We start from the raw sequence: 16734 nt of genomic DNA, 5'->3' as shown, positions 1-16734 counted from the left end.
AGAACTTTGAAATACTTAAGAAAGCTGATCAATGCAGTGACTAACCAGAATTCTGGAGGATTGACTGAAGCATCCTAAGTTTAATATATAAAAAGAGATAGGTAGGGCAATAGCTAAGATGATTTAGAATCACAGAGTAAGGTTTAAATCCCAGGTCTACAGATAAAAACTGTTACATAGGATAGGATAGTCTTATACTTATTGAACATCTATTAGGTGCCAAGTTCTGTGCACAAAAAGACAAAACGAAATGCTCTTGACACTATGCTCAAAGATTTTACCTTGTAATGGGGAAAAAGCAAGTACCAACAAGGTAATTTTTAGGAAGAGGAAATAGCTGTTGGGACCATGACAGGTCTTGCTTATGTAGATGGCACTACAGTTGTGCTTTGAAGGAAACTAAAATTTGAAGAGGTAGAAGTTAAGACTAAGTACATTCCAGGTACTCAATGACAACTTGTGCTATGGCATAAGGGTGGAGCAGGGAGGAAGGCAGGAAGGAAATGAGAGAAGAAAAAGGCATTTTGGGTTAGAATTCAGAGTACATGAATGGAAGCAATATATAACATAGGAAAAAAAAGTTGGAGGCATATCATGAAGGGCTATAAATGCCAAGTGAAAGAGTTTTAATTTATCCTAGAGGCAAGAGACACTGGAGCTTACTGAGCAAGAGAAGAATGCTAGTTTGGAATGTCCCACTGGCAACTGTGGAAAATGAAACGAAAGAGGGAAAGAACTGGATCAAGCAGGCACAATAGGAGGCCACAAGAATAGTGTAGAGGTAATAAGGGATTCACCAGGGGCGAGAGCTGTCAAATTACAGAAAAGAGAGGAATGGAATCAAGAAGGTAGAATCCACAGGAGTAGCAACTGGTAGGATATGAGGGAGTGACAGAGAGCAAAGATGAAGATGATTCTGAGGAAGCTGACCTACATAAGTATAAGGACAGTAATACTCTCAACTGAAATAAGAAGTTACAAAAAAAGGGATGAATTGGTCTGGAAGTGTGGTAGGACAGAAGTGTTTGTAAATGTTGAGTTTGACACGAGGTTTGCGAGGTTTTATCTAACACTCAGCAAAGCTGAAATATTGGAAAAGTCAGGAAAACACAAGAAAACTAATGCACTGTGGAAGGAGCTATGAACTGCCCCAACCCTTCTGGAAAAAAATTGTGGAATGATGGGAATATGTCCATTTATTTTGTCCCAGAGATTTCACTGCTACGAATATATGCTGAGGAAGTCAGTGACAAAAAGAAATCTTCCCATATACGCATGTGTACAGGAAGAATCCACTAGCAACTGACAGGATGAGGGACAGGGCAAGCTAACCTAGGTAAATACAAGAATGTACATGGTACCCTCAACAGAAATAAGAAATGTATACATATAATAAAAAATAGATACTACTAAGATATCTTAAATGTATGCTATGTCATTTCACGCTACTAAAAACAAGAAAATCTCTACACTTAGGTCAGAAAATCTCTTATTTATTTCAATTGTGTTATACTTGTCTCAATTATCAACAGTGAAAGGATATGAATTTATAGATAAGCCTTTCTTTACTTTAAAGCTAATTGAAAGAAATAATGTTGGGGGGAAACTGGTATTGATTTTTGTCTATTATTTCTAAACACAACTTTCATCTAAAAGTCCTTTCAACTTTCTTGGTTTCCTACTTTCACCTTATAAATTACAAAATTACAGTATTATACAGAACGCTTCACTCTTGAAAAAAATTACAATTTAATTTGGTATTACATAATTATTATTTAACTTTATAAACACATACTTACTCTATCACACCATGCATAAACTACCTCAATAGATCATTTGATGATCTGTTATGGAGGACTACAGAAAAGGCAAAGTCCATAATAAGGAATTAACAATTATTTTTTCTTCAATAAAAACCATCTCAGTAACAGCTCAAATATTACTCTTAAAAATTCTTCTCTGATATAGCCTAGAAGTCTTTATATCCACTTTCCCTACTATTCCCAATTAAATTGTTATTTAATTTCTCTTTATTAGGCTATAAGGGTCTATAAGGCTACTCCAAAAAAACAACTTTATGTACAAATCCTTCATGAACTAAGAGACTTCAAACTAAATTTTAAAAATGAAATTAATAGAGAATGTCTTTTTCCATGGATGTCTGCCTAAAACAATTTCAGTTAAAATACTAACTAAGCTGAAATCAGGTTTTTATACTTTTCAAAACCTAATACATGGTCTTTGTCTTTACCACAAACTTAGAGGCAAGGGCTATTCTTGTTCCAAGGTCACTGGAGGTCTTTAAGCAAAGGCTAAATGTCCACTTGGAGAGAATTCTTGTTGAGGAACAGGTACTGAGAGTGCTTCTAATGATGAGATTTGTGATCTCTATATATGCATCTTTTAGTTCTGTTAAGCATTACTGTTTTTAATAGAAAGATTTTTTTTAAAAAACCTAAATGTTAAGGACTCACTTTGGACAGTCACCTAACATGCACTAGGTGGCATAATGAAAATTACCCTAAATTTAACATAAGGTCTCAAACAGTGTTTCCAAGGTAAGTCTGATGAACAGAGATAAAAGATATGTCACTTCCTCTCATAATACATTTTTCAAATTAAAATTATCTTTATTAGAATAATTACCTGTTTGTATTCGCTGACACAGCTTTGGCAGCAAAATCTTTTCTGCTGGCCATCGATGATAAGGACATTATTTCCAGCACCTTTGCTAGGCAAGTACTCGCCACACTGTTCACAACAATTCATTATTAAGCCATTTGCCATTCTATATCTATTAAAGCAGTGGTCACTACAGAGCTTATGAGTCATGTTTTTAAAGCTTACTTCATGGCGAATCTATAAGAAAACATAATACACCATTAAGGTGACACTTAAGAGAAAAAAAACTAGTTATCATTATGTAAGAACAGAAGATCTGTGATTCCTCTGCAGAACACATTTAGAGAAAGTCAGTCCAAGTAGATTAGACATAGAAGGGAATTTTTGAATTTAATTGAATCTCCACATTTTAGAAATAAGGAAAGTGAGTCCCCCACACCGCCCCAAATAAAGTCAACCTGGCTATAATCACCCAACTAGTTGACTTCCACCTTCACAAACAGAAATGGAAACTCATAGACAACCAACTACCTTTGATGGTCCTGTCTAGTAAGAGGAATGGACCAAGAATTCTTAAAATAAACATTTTAAATATATTTTTTAAAAAACACTAAACTAGAAACAAGGTGAACTTTCCATGTACCACGTATCTTTAAGAAATGAAAACATCTTTATTTAAAGATTATTTCTTTATTTCTTCATAATGTCCTTCTACCTGAATTGAGCAAGATGATTATTTATTCTCCCTCTAACCCAGTCCTACTGCCAAACTCTTCTCAATTTACCCTTACATATGAGGAAGAGGGAGGAGAGAAGTGTGTGAAAACATGAGGAAAAAGACTACAAATATTAATGAATCCAACTCCTACTCAGAAATTACCCAAATAAAAATGTAAAATTCATATATTTAACTAGAAAAAAGTACTACCCATTTCAGCCAAGTGGATAATTACACAGTACTGATCAAATCTATCTTCAACTCTCCCATTAGACTCTACTAGCAGAGTACTTTGCTAACCAAATTCAAAAAATGTACAATACTTACTATAATGATGTAAAAAATAGAGCTCAGAAAATATTTTATCGTGAAAACTATTTTAAACATACAGAATACAAACCTCTGTTAGTTTGCCACAAATTGTGCATCTTGATTTATTTAAAAGTCCTTTTGAAGGATTCTGTTTGTCTTCATAGAGTGACAAGCATGAAGTACTACAGAATTCCTGGAAGGATTCACTTGAATCCACTTGGGCAACAATGGTACCTTTCATTGTTGTTATATCTCTAAAAAAAAAAGTGTACAACATATTTTAATAATAGAGCATTATTTTTTAAAATTATTAAATCCTTACTACTCTCAAATGTATATTCATAAGTATCTACCAAACTACTAGATGGGGCTCCCAATAAGGAGACCATGTGGAAGGATGCAGTCAAAAGACAACTTTAAGATGTTTACGGTACTAAGAAAAGAGACTAGGTCAACTACCACGTGAACACAATGTCTATCAGTAGCTAAAACAACTGGTCCTGAAAGATAATATGATTCAAGATAAGAAAAAGTACAATGAATTTACAGCCAGTATGTTCAAGTCTGTAAAAATTCCAGAAAGCAAATACAAATGAATATACCTCTAGCTGGAAATCAGAAAATTATATAGGATATATCCAGAAAAACATTCATTTTAAAGTTTGACCTCAATTGTATGCACAAAATAATACAAAATTATAGTATGCAAGTTGAAAATAATAGCAAATATTTATATAAAGCTTACTTTGTGCCAGGCACTGTGTTAAATGATTTACAATTATTATCCCATTTGATCCTCACAATAACTCTGGGAGGTAGGTGCTATTATTATCGTCCCAATTGTATAGGTGAGGAAACTGAGGCAAACAGAGATTAAGTCACTAACTTACCCAGGGATATACTGATATTAAGTGTTAGAGATCAAATGTGAACTAAGATCTTCATGATTCTAAGCCTGGCACTCTTATCTACTGCACCAGCTAGCTGCCTCATATTGTGATGAAACCAAAAGCTGATGTAAATTATAAGATTTATAGCCAGAAGGGAATTTTGAGTCCAACCTCTCTCATTTTACAATTGAGGAAACTGAACCTCCAAGTTAGTAGGCTTGCCCAAGGTCACAAAGATAATAACCAACAGATTTTGTAACCAGATTTTTCAAGAACACATTCCATGTTCTTTCTGCTATATCACTTCCCCTTTCCAAAACAATTTATTAATCAATATATCCTTGCAGAAATCAGCAATTAAATATCTTCTAAATTATGCAGGGCTAAAAATAATTGTACTCTCCTAGAAATGGACAGGAAGACCCCACCCTGACCTGACTGGTTATTATATACTCTCTTCTATCTAAGTTACATTTAACTTCTGAGTTGAGTTAAAATGGCAGGGAAAGATAGATTCTGACTCAGAAGAAAACTTATAGGAAGACAAAGTGATCATTTAAGGCAAATAATTCTCAAAATAAACCTAAATTGTATTTATTATGGCTTATTCAATGTTTTAAAATAAAATCAAAATACATTCCTCCTCTGTTCTGGTTTTCAAAATATACCAAGACCAAAATCTTGTCAAGTTTATAAAAATGTGTATCCTAGAAAACTATATAATTTTATTTGCCATGAAAAAATCCACTTCACTCAACTAAAAACCCAGAAACCATCAATTATCATAAAAGGACTACCCATACCATCATTCATCCAAATGCCAAAGACTTCTCTGTCTAAAGTAGCTTAAATCACAAAATTCCCCAGAAGCCCATCTGACCATAATTCTCCAAATATCACCCTGTCCAAGACTTTAGGAAACAATAAACTATAAGCACTGTGAGAGATAACAATGGATAATTTTGATTACATTAAATAATAAAGGTTTGTACTAATAAAATCAATGTAACTAAGATTAAAAGGAAAGCAAAAAAATAAGGGAAAAAAGTTTTACAGATAGTTTCTCAGATAAAGGTCTCATAACTCAAATTAGGGAACGTTGTCAAATTAACAGAAATGAGTCATTCCCCAAATGCTAAATGGTAAAGGCACACAAACAGTTTTTCAACAAAGAAATCAAGACTACATGTATCGTGAAAAAATGTTCTCAATCATTATTGATCAGAGAAATGAAAATTAAAGCAACTTTGAGATATCACCTCATACCTATCAATCAGGGTGGCTAAAATAACAGAAGAGGAAAAATGACAAGTGTTGGAGGGGATGTGGAAAAATTGGGACACTGATACACTGTTAATGGAACTTTGAACATCCTAATACAAGAACTCTAGAGAGCAATCTGGAATTATGCCCCCAGAGTTACAAAGCTGTGTATATCCTTTCATCCAGCAATACCAGTCTGTTTTCCAAGGTGATTAGGAAAAAATAAAAATAACCTCTATGTTCTAAAACAATTTACAGCAGCTCTTTTTGTGGAGGCAAAGAATTGGAAACTGAGGGGTGGCCATCAATTGGGCTAAACAAATTATGGTATATGATAGTAATAGAATACTACTGTATTGTAAGAAATGATGAACAGATTAACTTTAGAAAAACATGTAAACACTTGCATGAATTGAGTAAAATTAAGAGAACCAAGAAAACACTGGATACTGTTAACACAATACTGTTCAAAGAATAATTGAACTGAGATATTTTGAGTATAATAAATATTCAAATCAACTACAAGACCTATGAAAAAAATGCTATCCACTTCCAGAGAAAGAATTGATAAACAGAAGTATGCATAACATGATCTATCTATGTGTCAAACAACAGCCTTTTCTAGTCTGGGATAGGGTAAGAAGGAAAACAGTTTGGAACTTGAAATATAATAAAAAAATTAGATTTAAAAAAAACTTGGGAAGGCAGAAATTGGCCAACATTAGACATATATACAATAATGCACTTCATTTTTCTAATGCAATATATTCCCCTCCCCCCAAAAAACCGTATGTCCTACTCACCTATATGTTCACTAAAAAATAAAGTTAAAGATATCCCTTACTTTTTGCACATGACGCAGAGTTTCTTTGGAGCCGGCTTGTGTGAGAATGAGGAAAGACAAGAAGTAGAACAAAACAGGTGAGCAGATCCTTTTCGCTGATAGGCAGTTTGTCCTTTCTGCAAAGGTTTTTTGCAGTTTGCACAAGTAACTTTAACTGGTTTAGTAGGTTGCTGTTGTGAAGGAGGCTGGAAAATCTGCTTAGGAAGTGAGGCCACTGGTGACAAAGAATCCACCCCAGGCTGCTTCTGATTTCGGGGAAATGAAGCTGACTGGGAGATCCAGGAATCTTAAAGACATAATACACATAGAAGAAAACTAAAATAATTTTCAACCAAATTATAATACCATAAAATTGCTTGTAAGCTCTCACCAAATTGCAAGATTTAGGTAAGGAAGAAAAGTTTTCATAAAATTACTCTTTTCTGAATGGTTTAAACTGGGAATACACATGTTAATAAATGAAGATGTAATTGCAATCCTCAAGCAATGTTTTCTGTGAATAATCAAGATTTAGGTATTTAACTAAGGATTCACACTACAGATTATAAGCACAGAAATTAGAATTGAAAGGGATCTCAGGAATCATCTAATCCAAACCCCTCATGTTACAATTTAGGAAATGAGGGCCTCAAGGGATCTTGTGGGGGTTTCCCCCATGAAAATCTTTAGAAAACACTTTCCTGACTTCTACTATTATTCTGTGCTATCACCAAAGTATTTAATGTGAAACATGGTATTAAATGACTTAGTTTGTGACCATACTAGTGTCAATAAATGCTCCATCTACTGTTCAAACAAACAAAAAAAACCCAGAAAAACAAAACAACCCACCCAACACTTTAACTGTAATAGAGTTCCTTCAAGATGAAATACTATGACTACAGTAATGCATTATCCTCCCTACTTTAACTCCCACAAGTGTAGAATTATTTTATCTTTTGCCTCACTCATTAGCTCTCATCAACTTTTAAGACTTTCTAAGCAGCTTACTCCTTCCAACCCTCTTTAAATCTAATGTCCATGGCCACTGTGACTGCTAATACATCAATGACCTGTCTGCTAGTCAATATTTCTGCAGTCTACTATTGTGTTCCTCCTCTTCTTCATATTTGGTATAAACACTTTTCTCGCCAATAGTTACTCCAGTACATCTAAGTTTGGGTTTTGGGGGGGTTATTTTTTTAAAAGAGCTGTCTTCTTAGTTACCACCAGCCAACAAGAAGACTCCTTTCTAGCAGGAAAACTGACTAATCACAGCTTCTTAGATGAAGCCTTCACATCTTCTTGGTTGTATCACTGATGAGTGCTCAAAAGTTGCTTCTTTATTTTACATACACGCAGCGCATGCATGCACATGTCACACACATGGATGAGGGATAGGGGAAGAAGAGAAGATTTCAAGTAGGACAGGGGAAAAGACAAAGTAGGTAACATGAGTTTTGGGACATTCTGGAGGTCCAAGGACCTAGAAAGCTGATTCATCAACAACTAACAAACTTTTACTGGCACTTGAAGAACAAAAATCATAAACGCTATCTGTAAGGCAAAAATAGCACACAATCTAGGATTAAAATTCAATTCTTCCCATATCACCAAAACAATTTTTTTAGGCAACAAAAAAAAAAGGCTATTAAAACTGCTGTCACAGTTTTAGGGTGGAAAGCAGTGGATGAGCCTTTCAGAAAAATTTGTAATTAATATGCCACAAAGATGTAAAAGAACTAAGGAATTCGCTTTTCTAATAAAGTGTATTTAGGGTAATTCATAAAAATAATTACAATACCAGACACTGAATGGAAGTATTTATTGTTTTCAACTAAATTCAACAGCTCATTCTCTTTCCATATCCTATTTTGAGTAACTGAGCTCAGAATTTGCCTGACCAAAAAGAAAATTTTATACTCTAAAAAAGCTAATTGATTAAACAAATCTTTAAATTTACAGACTCAGAATTAGAGCTGGAAAGGACCTTGAATACCATTAATGATAGGTCCTTTACCTTACAGCTGAAGAAACTGTGCCAAAAAAGCTAAATAATATGCCAAACATCACACAAATATTTTCTAAAGCATTAGAAATAAGATTATACTCAGGACACCTGACTGAGTCCACACAATGGCTTTCTAGAGATAGTTCTTCAGTTGTACTTTCTGGAGAAAGGAGTAATATATAGCTTAGTTTTAATACTATCTATAAGGCAAGGAAAAGACCTCAAGGTCTTCTCCTAAAACCTAGGATTTCTTAAACTATCTTCTGTGCATAAGAGAGTAAGATATATAATGTTCTTTCTTTGCATACTATAGGACAGACAATTCAAGACACAAAAACTTCAATACATTACATGAGTGCTGCCTATGTTAACATACCTTGACATCTGAAATGAACTTCTTAAAACTTTCTTCACCAGTAATGTCTCAGAGAACCTTTGCTTTATAGCACCCAAAAAAGGTTCATGGCAAATATCATGCAATCACTACAGAAGTGATTACCTGAAGGTACCAACAGTATTATTTTATTTTTAAACTCAATATATTAAAAAACGTTAGTAACACATAATATTAACAACTCATACAACTAAAACTTAATTTTTGGTTAAACCTTAAAACATACAGATTTTGCTGCTCTTTAAACTAAAAAGATTATGCTTTTTTAAGGATGGCTGCCTGCCTTTTAATTTCATCAAGATATTAAATTTTCAAATAAGAAAACCCCTACCAACACAGGTAGGCACCTCTCTGCAATTTCTGTTTTTAAAGGGTTGCTTAGTCCCGGAAATCCAGGGTCATACATCTGATTTGTGGATGTGGATATAATACAAGAGGAAATGCTTGAACTCTTGCCTTCCTGCATGGGAGGCTGATTCTATGTATTTCATCAAGATGAAAACTGAATAAATTCAGTTTCAGAACATCACCTACTTTACTTGAAAATTTTGCTTTACGTGAAAATTGGGGAAGGCTCTTCCATAATTCAATCAATAGGATATTATTTTTATAAGCATTTTTCAAAAAAGTATTTTCATGCTTTAATTATTCAACAGTCATTTATTTTATGAAATGATGCAAAAATTAACAGAACCAAGAAAACAACACACAACACTACAATAATGTAAATGGAAAGAACAAGTGAGTCAAAACAGAATGCTGTGAAATTATAATGACCAAGTGTGGCTTAGAAAAGAAACATCAGAATCTATCTCTCTGTGTAACTTGTAATGAGTTAGTCATTTCTAAGGAACTTTTTTATTCTCCAATATAAGTCAGGGCCTCAGGAAGGGGGAAAAGGAGAGAATAGGAAATGTAGGTAACATAAAAAGAGAAAAAATTATTAAGTCTGTACTTTCCTTTCTATTTCATCAGAAAGTATATCTAAGTTGGTTGTTATGGTCATGAGCAACTGACTACATGGGGAAAAATGAAAATCAGTTTTATGCATAATAATAATTACTGGGTGTGACTGTAAAGCGATTAAGACCCACAAAAAAGGCACAATTCATAAATACAATTGAGCTGTCAGTAAAAATTTTTTCTCTGGTTTAATAAAGAATATTTTCTTAAGTTGTTTCCTTTTTTACCACAGAAGATATATAACTTTAAAATACCTGAACTTGGTTAGTGAAATATCAAACATGAAATCATCTTCCCATACTAAGATTCACGTGCAACAAGATAATTTTTTATAAAATACCACTTTTCCTCCTCAATTATCCATGTTAATAAAAGGACAAAGATATGTGACTTAGGATTAATATAAGGAAAATTTCTGTTCCAATGTTAACATGAACATGTCCAACAGTTTAAGAATTCATAAAGATGAAGGAATCATTTTGAGCCTTGACTCAAACTTCACAACTCAATTGTTTAATTTCTCTTATTTGACTTCCACTTTATCTGGTTTACATCCAATGACCAGGGCAGGCTAGTCCATCTCTTAGTTAACACAAAGTTCTAATCTAAGAACTTCCTTTAAACTCTTCCTTAGTAAATTGAATGTTCCTTTGCTCAGAGTAAGGCTCAAGCAAAGGAAGACAAAAAAATTAGCAAAATACCAATCAACCATCTTAAAGACAATGTTGTTATCCATTCTAATAATCCTCATCATAACTATTCATAAAAAAAACTACCAAAGAGACCTAAAAAGGATGAATCCTGAATTAGTTACTACTCTTTCTTCAATCTAAAAGAGGTGATTAGTTTTCTTCTCATATTTTCCTCCGATATAAACTTGGAGCTATTTGATGTGCAAGTAAACTTTCAAAACATTTATTTGCTTTCTTTGAAAAAGCAGTAACAATAAAACATTAAGAAGAAATAAAAATTTTAGTCTACTAGTAAAAACAAGGAGACAAATATAAATACAATATCCAAAAATAAGTACTTTTTCCTTCAAGATTTCTCATACAACCATTGTCTTGTTTGGACATGAAAACAAAAATACTGACAAACTACTATGCTGAGTCGAATCTATTTCTAAAGTGAAATACTTTACACATACTTGTTTTTTACCATACACAATTGATAAAACTTTTGAAGGATAATTCATATTTATTCTTGTTGACTAAAATAATTTTTAAGAATAAGTCACTGAAAAGGTCAAATCTGTTTCATACTCTAAAAAGAAAGAAAAAGCACTAATTTTGGTAAATGCAAAAACAATATTAATCTAAAAGTAACACACCTACAAAACTAAGAGAGAAAAAGAAAGGCAGGTAACAACTATAGATAAGAAACTACAAATGCATGCCATTAACACTTACCAGGATTATGATGAGTTGCAGATTCTCCATTCTGAAAAACGTCTCCTGCCACATTCATTCTACCAGGATTAAAAGGTCCTACTCCAGTCTTGGTCTGTGAAGTTAAAGATGGGGTGTATGTTTGTATATTAACACCAAAATTACTTGACTGCAGTCCGTTAGAGACATCTCCCAAGTTGGTATTCTGCAGTGATGTTACATGTGTAATCATTAAGTTCATATCACGCCCATCAGTATTTTCTAATTGGCCATCATTCACTGAGCTTACACCTGTTTCTAACGTAGTAACATTAGCAATCTGAATTTCAGAGTCTGGTTCTGTGGTGATACCGCTATTACCCATTCCTGCATTTACCTTACTTCTTGAAAAACTGGAAGCTGAGAAATCCAAATCATTGGTTCTGTTTTTAGTCTCAGGGAGTCTCCGTTCAACAAAACTGGAAGCATTTTTCTCTTGCCCTTGATTTGTTTCAATGTCCTCTTCATCATCAATGATAATTGTCTCACTTATACTTCCCTTTTGAGAAGTCAAATCTTTTGAGGAAGAAAGTTTAGAATCATTTCCTTGTTGCTCTTCATTTTTTGATGATGGAAATGTGATGTTTCTTTGATCAGATACCACTGGGGCAGGAGTTGGTGGGGGTTGTATAGGTTCAATAAAAACAACATCATCATCATCTTCTACTGATGTGTTCTGAAACTTATTAGATCTAGAAACTAAAGAATTAGTTGGACCTCCAAATGAATTTCCTACATTTGTGAGACTAGTTGCCATGGCTGTAGTCCCTAATAAAACAGGAGTCTGCTCCGTCAATTCTAATCCTCCCACTGAACTTGTGTCCATTCCAGATGACCTGTTGGGAAGAGTGAGGAAGGAGAAAAATATAGTATACTTCAGTAAAATACCACAATTTTTTTTTAACAAAAGTAGCAAACACTGAGAATTAAACCGAGTTTTTTCTTAAATTTGGTTGATCCTAAGCAAAAGTTGCAGTCTAATATTTCACACAAATTCCCTATAGTATAGGCTCTTCTATGTAAAATTCACCTGTTCACTTCTTAATAATAGAAGCTGAATAATAATATTCACGCACCCATTATCTTGCAATATAATTGCGGATGATTGCACTAAGAACCAAGAGAGTGAAATGCACTGTGGCAATAAGATAGAATATTTGCCAGACAATGGAAATACAAGGAAAACAGGGGTTCGGGGGCTTTTTTTTTTTAATCTTAGAAATGAAAAATATCTAAGAAATAACCTTAGAAGATAAAAGTATCCAGAATCAAGAGATCCAATTACTTTTATTTAATGTAGTCAGGAAGATCAGATGACCTGTACATATGACACTGAACTCCAACTTTTGTAGTATCACAAACTATATTTTTCCAACTATATTTTCTGCTTTCCTCAATACTTTCCCAATATGCTTTTCCTTACCTTGCATATCAATTTTTCACCATATGAATTTATACCTCCCATCTTCAAATTCTAAATACTCATTCATGTATTAAATAAACCATTAATTTATGAGTTAATATATAATTCAAACAGTGCCTGTGTTCTTAAAAATCACTGATTCCAAAAGACATAAACAGACATTTACTGTGACCAATTCTCTACCAGTATAATTTTATATAACTTTCTGCAATAAAAGATTTGGCAAAAATGTATCAAGATAAATTCATTTTAGGAAGTCATAAACATAACAAAAAGTGGCAATTTTTTTAAAATGAATTTTTCTATCAAGTAACCTGGTCTAACAACATATTGCATTTGTGTAAAAAAAAAATCAACTTAAAATAAGTAATTTTTTTCAAGAATGCACATAAATTATGTGACTTATAGCGCTCAATATAAACATGATTAGCAAGAGCTATTTGCTATAATAAAACATTTAAGCATCCTATAACAGTAAAAAATCTGGGCCTGTGATTTCACTGGTATAGAAAAAGAAGGTAGGGTAATCTATGAATGCAAATAATCAACTGTTCTGGAACCTTAGAAAATAAAACTTCCCGAGGGGTCCACAACCAATGCAGAGGAGGGACAGAATGTAAGTCAAGGTCTTTCTGAGGAGAGCCAACTCCCTATCTTCTCTATACCAGAGGATCACAACATTTTTTGTTCCATAAACCACTTTCACCATCAACATGTGTTCTCATCCCCCTGGCTAATTTAATACTCTACTCCTAATACTCTTTTGTATTTATTAAGGATTTAAAATACATACAATGATAACTTTTGCCCCCAAAAGGTCTGAATTAAAATTTACTTCAATAATGCCTCCAACATGCACATGTTTTCATCAAAAGAAAAACATCTGAAACATGCCTGGACAATTATTAGCTCCTTATAGTGCCATTAATATATTTTAAGCCCAAACTACTTGGATCAACAAGAATCTCCAAGGGATTTACAAACCATTCAATGAGAACCATTGCTATACACAAATAGTCTTCAAACTTTTTGATCATGTACCCCATTGGGAATATTTTTTAAACAAAAACCCAATGCTGGGTGTTAATGGTCGTCGGTGCTGAATAAGATAATTCATAAAGTTACAAAAATCCAAACAGAAGAAATAGCTGGCTAAGTTTCCTAAATCACAATAATCATTTTTCTATTCAATGCATGCAAAAGTTTTAGTTGGAATTAATTTAGCAAGAGCACAGCTTCCAGGTGAGGGGGGGAGGAGGGGAGAATAAACAGTGTCAGAATACCTGACAAAATGATTGAGAATGACCTGGTTTTCTGTTGCTAAATGGCCTTCATCTATTATCAAGTTGCCCAATCACTTTGGGGAAATGGTTACAGATCTGAGAGTTATGTATTTTGCTCCTTAATGTAATGACAAAAGTTATCAAACAAAATGTTTTTTTAAAAGTTAATAAATATTTTCAAATTATAATAATCCAGCTTGAATGCCAAAGAAAAGATGTAAGGAGCCATAAACATAAATCACCTCCTCCACCTAACTCACCTGTAGAAGTGGGTTTAGAACACAGAATGTAATGTCAGATTTTTTTTTTCCACAGAGATGAATTTGCTGAATTTTTTTCTCTTTATTCTTTTTTTTTAAAAAAAATTTCATCATAAGGGGTGGCTCTCTGGAAGGGATGGGTACCAAGGATAAGGGCATAGAAGGAAATCTAAGCCAAATAAACATCAAAAAACATCAATAAAAAAATCTATTTTTGAAAAGCAAGGTTTAAAGCTGATGTTGTAAGAGTTACAAGCTAAAATTGCTTTTTTGTAACTGCTATTTTTCTCAAAGGAGCAGCTGAAGAAAGAATAATTTACAAGGAACTACAATATAGTGAGGAGTTGAAATTTCAACACAATAAGCTATGAAAATTCAGAGGACAAAAATATTAAGAAGATGGAAAAGTTAGAAAGAGAAAGGTATATGAGAGGTTATACTTTATTTTGAGTATGCTTATCTAGGCTATCTGTCATTTTTTCTTTTTGTATTGCCAACACTCAGCATATTACCTGGAATACAGTAGAGACTTATATGCTTGTGGCTTCATGGAGGTGGCTAGGCCTTGAAGGTTGGATAAGTGTTTCAAATAAAGTTCTGTGGGTGAAGGCTTTCCAAGCACCGAGGAACAGGGAACTCTAGGCCCTTTTCAGGAAGTAGTCTGACTCAGCTTGAGGATATGGTTCTTATAAAGGAGAACAGGACAGTCAATGATAGGTTTGGAACTTAGGTTTGGAAGCAGGCTATAAAGGACAGCAAATCCCAACCTAAGAAGTTTGGTCATTATTCTGCAAATAATGGAGAGTTATCAATAGTCTGAGTTGGGCTTTTGCTTCCTTTCTGTATTTATTTTGGGAGAGGGAGCTGTACATTAAAATTATATAAGCTATTAAGGAAGTTAGCATCTCAATCCCCATAATATTCCTTGCTTCCCACCATCACTTACGGATTCTTCCTTTACCTTTCACTCTGTAACCTTTCCTCCTTTAAAGTCCATCCAATTTTCCACCCAATTAAAATTTTGGTACTTGGGAGTATACTGAGCTCCTCAATTTATTCTCTTTTCCCAAGCTCAGCACTGGGCTCATCATCATTCTCTGCTTGTGCCCTTACAACTAAGAGACTTTTTAACATACATGCAGATGCTCCATTAAATTCTCTATTTTCCTATTTCTTTAACCTCTTTTAAGTTCTATGGCTTATTCTTTCATTCTACCTCATTACATCTGATCATTACTCACAAGTGTAGCAATTCCTTAATTAGAAACTGACATTCTTCTATCTAACCATAACTTTCTATCACTCCACTGTTCAACGTGCTCTATTCTTCTCTCCTACACCTCTCCCTCAGCTCAGTACCTTTTCAGGCCATTAGTCTGATATGACTTCACTTTCCTATCTCTCCAATCTCCCAAATGTTAACCAATTCAATTCTACATTGTCCTGTTCTTGAATCTCTTGCCCCCTTATTATCTCCATTCTTCTCTTACCAAACCTCAGTTGTGACTCCTATTCACTATCATCATGTTGAGTGGGGTTCATTACAAATCATTTAACCAAACCTCAACTGGGCCCTCATTACAGCAAGGCAATCCTTTTATTCTTCTGTAATTGATTTCATACCTCACTCTCCACAAAAATCTATTCTAAAACCTTCTATTCCTTCCTCAATCACCTTACAACTTCTCTCTCGCTGAGCTGAGAACCTTCTGTCTTCTACACGGTTACATATGGTTTACCACTCAATGTCCATGAACTCAAGCAGCTAGGTGGCAAAACTATCATGTGGGGCCTGGAATCAGGAAGCCTTGAATTCAAATTCGACCCCAGATACTTATTAGCTGTGCTACTCGGGGCAAGTTACTTAATCCTCTTTGCCTCTGTTCCCTCATTTGTAAAATGAACTGAAGAAGAAAATGGAAAACCATTCCATTATCTCTGCCAAGAAAATCCAAAATGGGTCACAAAGAGTTGGACACAACTAATCAATGAAACATCACGTCAGTGAGCTTATTCTGTCTTCTCTTCATCTCAAAACCCCTAGAAATCATCTCCTACATTCTCTGTTCTTTCCCCCCCAGTGTCTGATAGGTAACCCCATTCTATGTACTATGATCAATTTGAAAAAAATGTACACTTGATTCAATCCCCTTTCATCTTTGCCAGCAGATTGGCTCTTCAATCACCTTCCCTCCCAAATCTTCAATCTTTCCCTACTGTTACTTTCAAATATGCTCAAGTCTCCTCCATCTTTAAAAAAAAGATCCTACCATTTCCTCAAATTACCTTCCTCTCTCTTCTCCGTTCCCAGTCAGACTCCTTGAAAAAGCTGTCTACACTTGCTG

The 16734-nt window shown here is 34.0% G+C and overlaps 1 protein-coding gene across 4 annotated transcripts in view; it reads right to left on the bottom strand.

Annotated features, from left to right (window-relative positions):
• ZMYM2 (zinc finger MYM-type containing 2) overlaps positions 1–16734 on the bottom strand; it is an 89837-nt gene that overhangs the window by 48619 nt on the left and 24484 nt on the right. For 2 of the 4 annotated variants that reach the window (XM_072611665.1, XM_072611666.1), the window contains 4 exons: positions 11406–12259; positions 6650–6935; positions 3741–3906; positions 2647–2859 (listed from right to left, as the gene is read on the bottom strand). In XM_072611665.1, the coding sequence (XP_072467766.1) occupies positions 2647–2859; positions 3741–3906; positions 6650–6935; positions 11406–12249 (1509 nt within the window). In that variant the 5' untranslated portion in view covers positions 12250–12259. Of the gene's footprint in view, positions 1–2646; positions 2860–3740; positions 3907–6649; positions 6936–11405; positions 12260–14901; positions 15028–16734 lie in introns of those variants that run through there. The other 2 variants (XM_072611667.1, XM_072611668.1) reach the window with 2 other exon arrangements.

This window comes from Notamacropus eugenii, chromosome 5 (assembly GCF_028372415.1).
Source record: "Notamacropus eugenii isolate mMacEug1 chromosome 5, mMacEug1.pri_v2, whole genome shotgun sequence".
Lineage (NCBI taxonomy): Eukaryota > Metazoa > Chordata > Mammalia > Diprotodontia > Macropodidae > Notamacropus > Notamacropus eugenii.
Note: the sequence above shows the minus strand (reverse complement) of the source record. Positions and strands in the feature narration are given on the sequence as shown.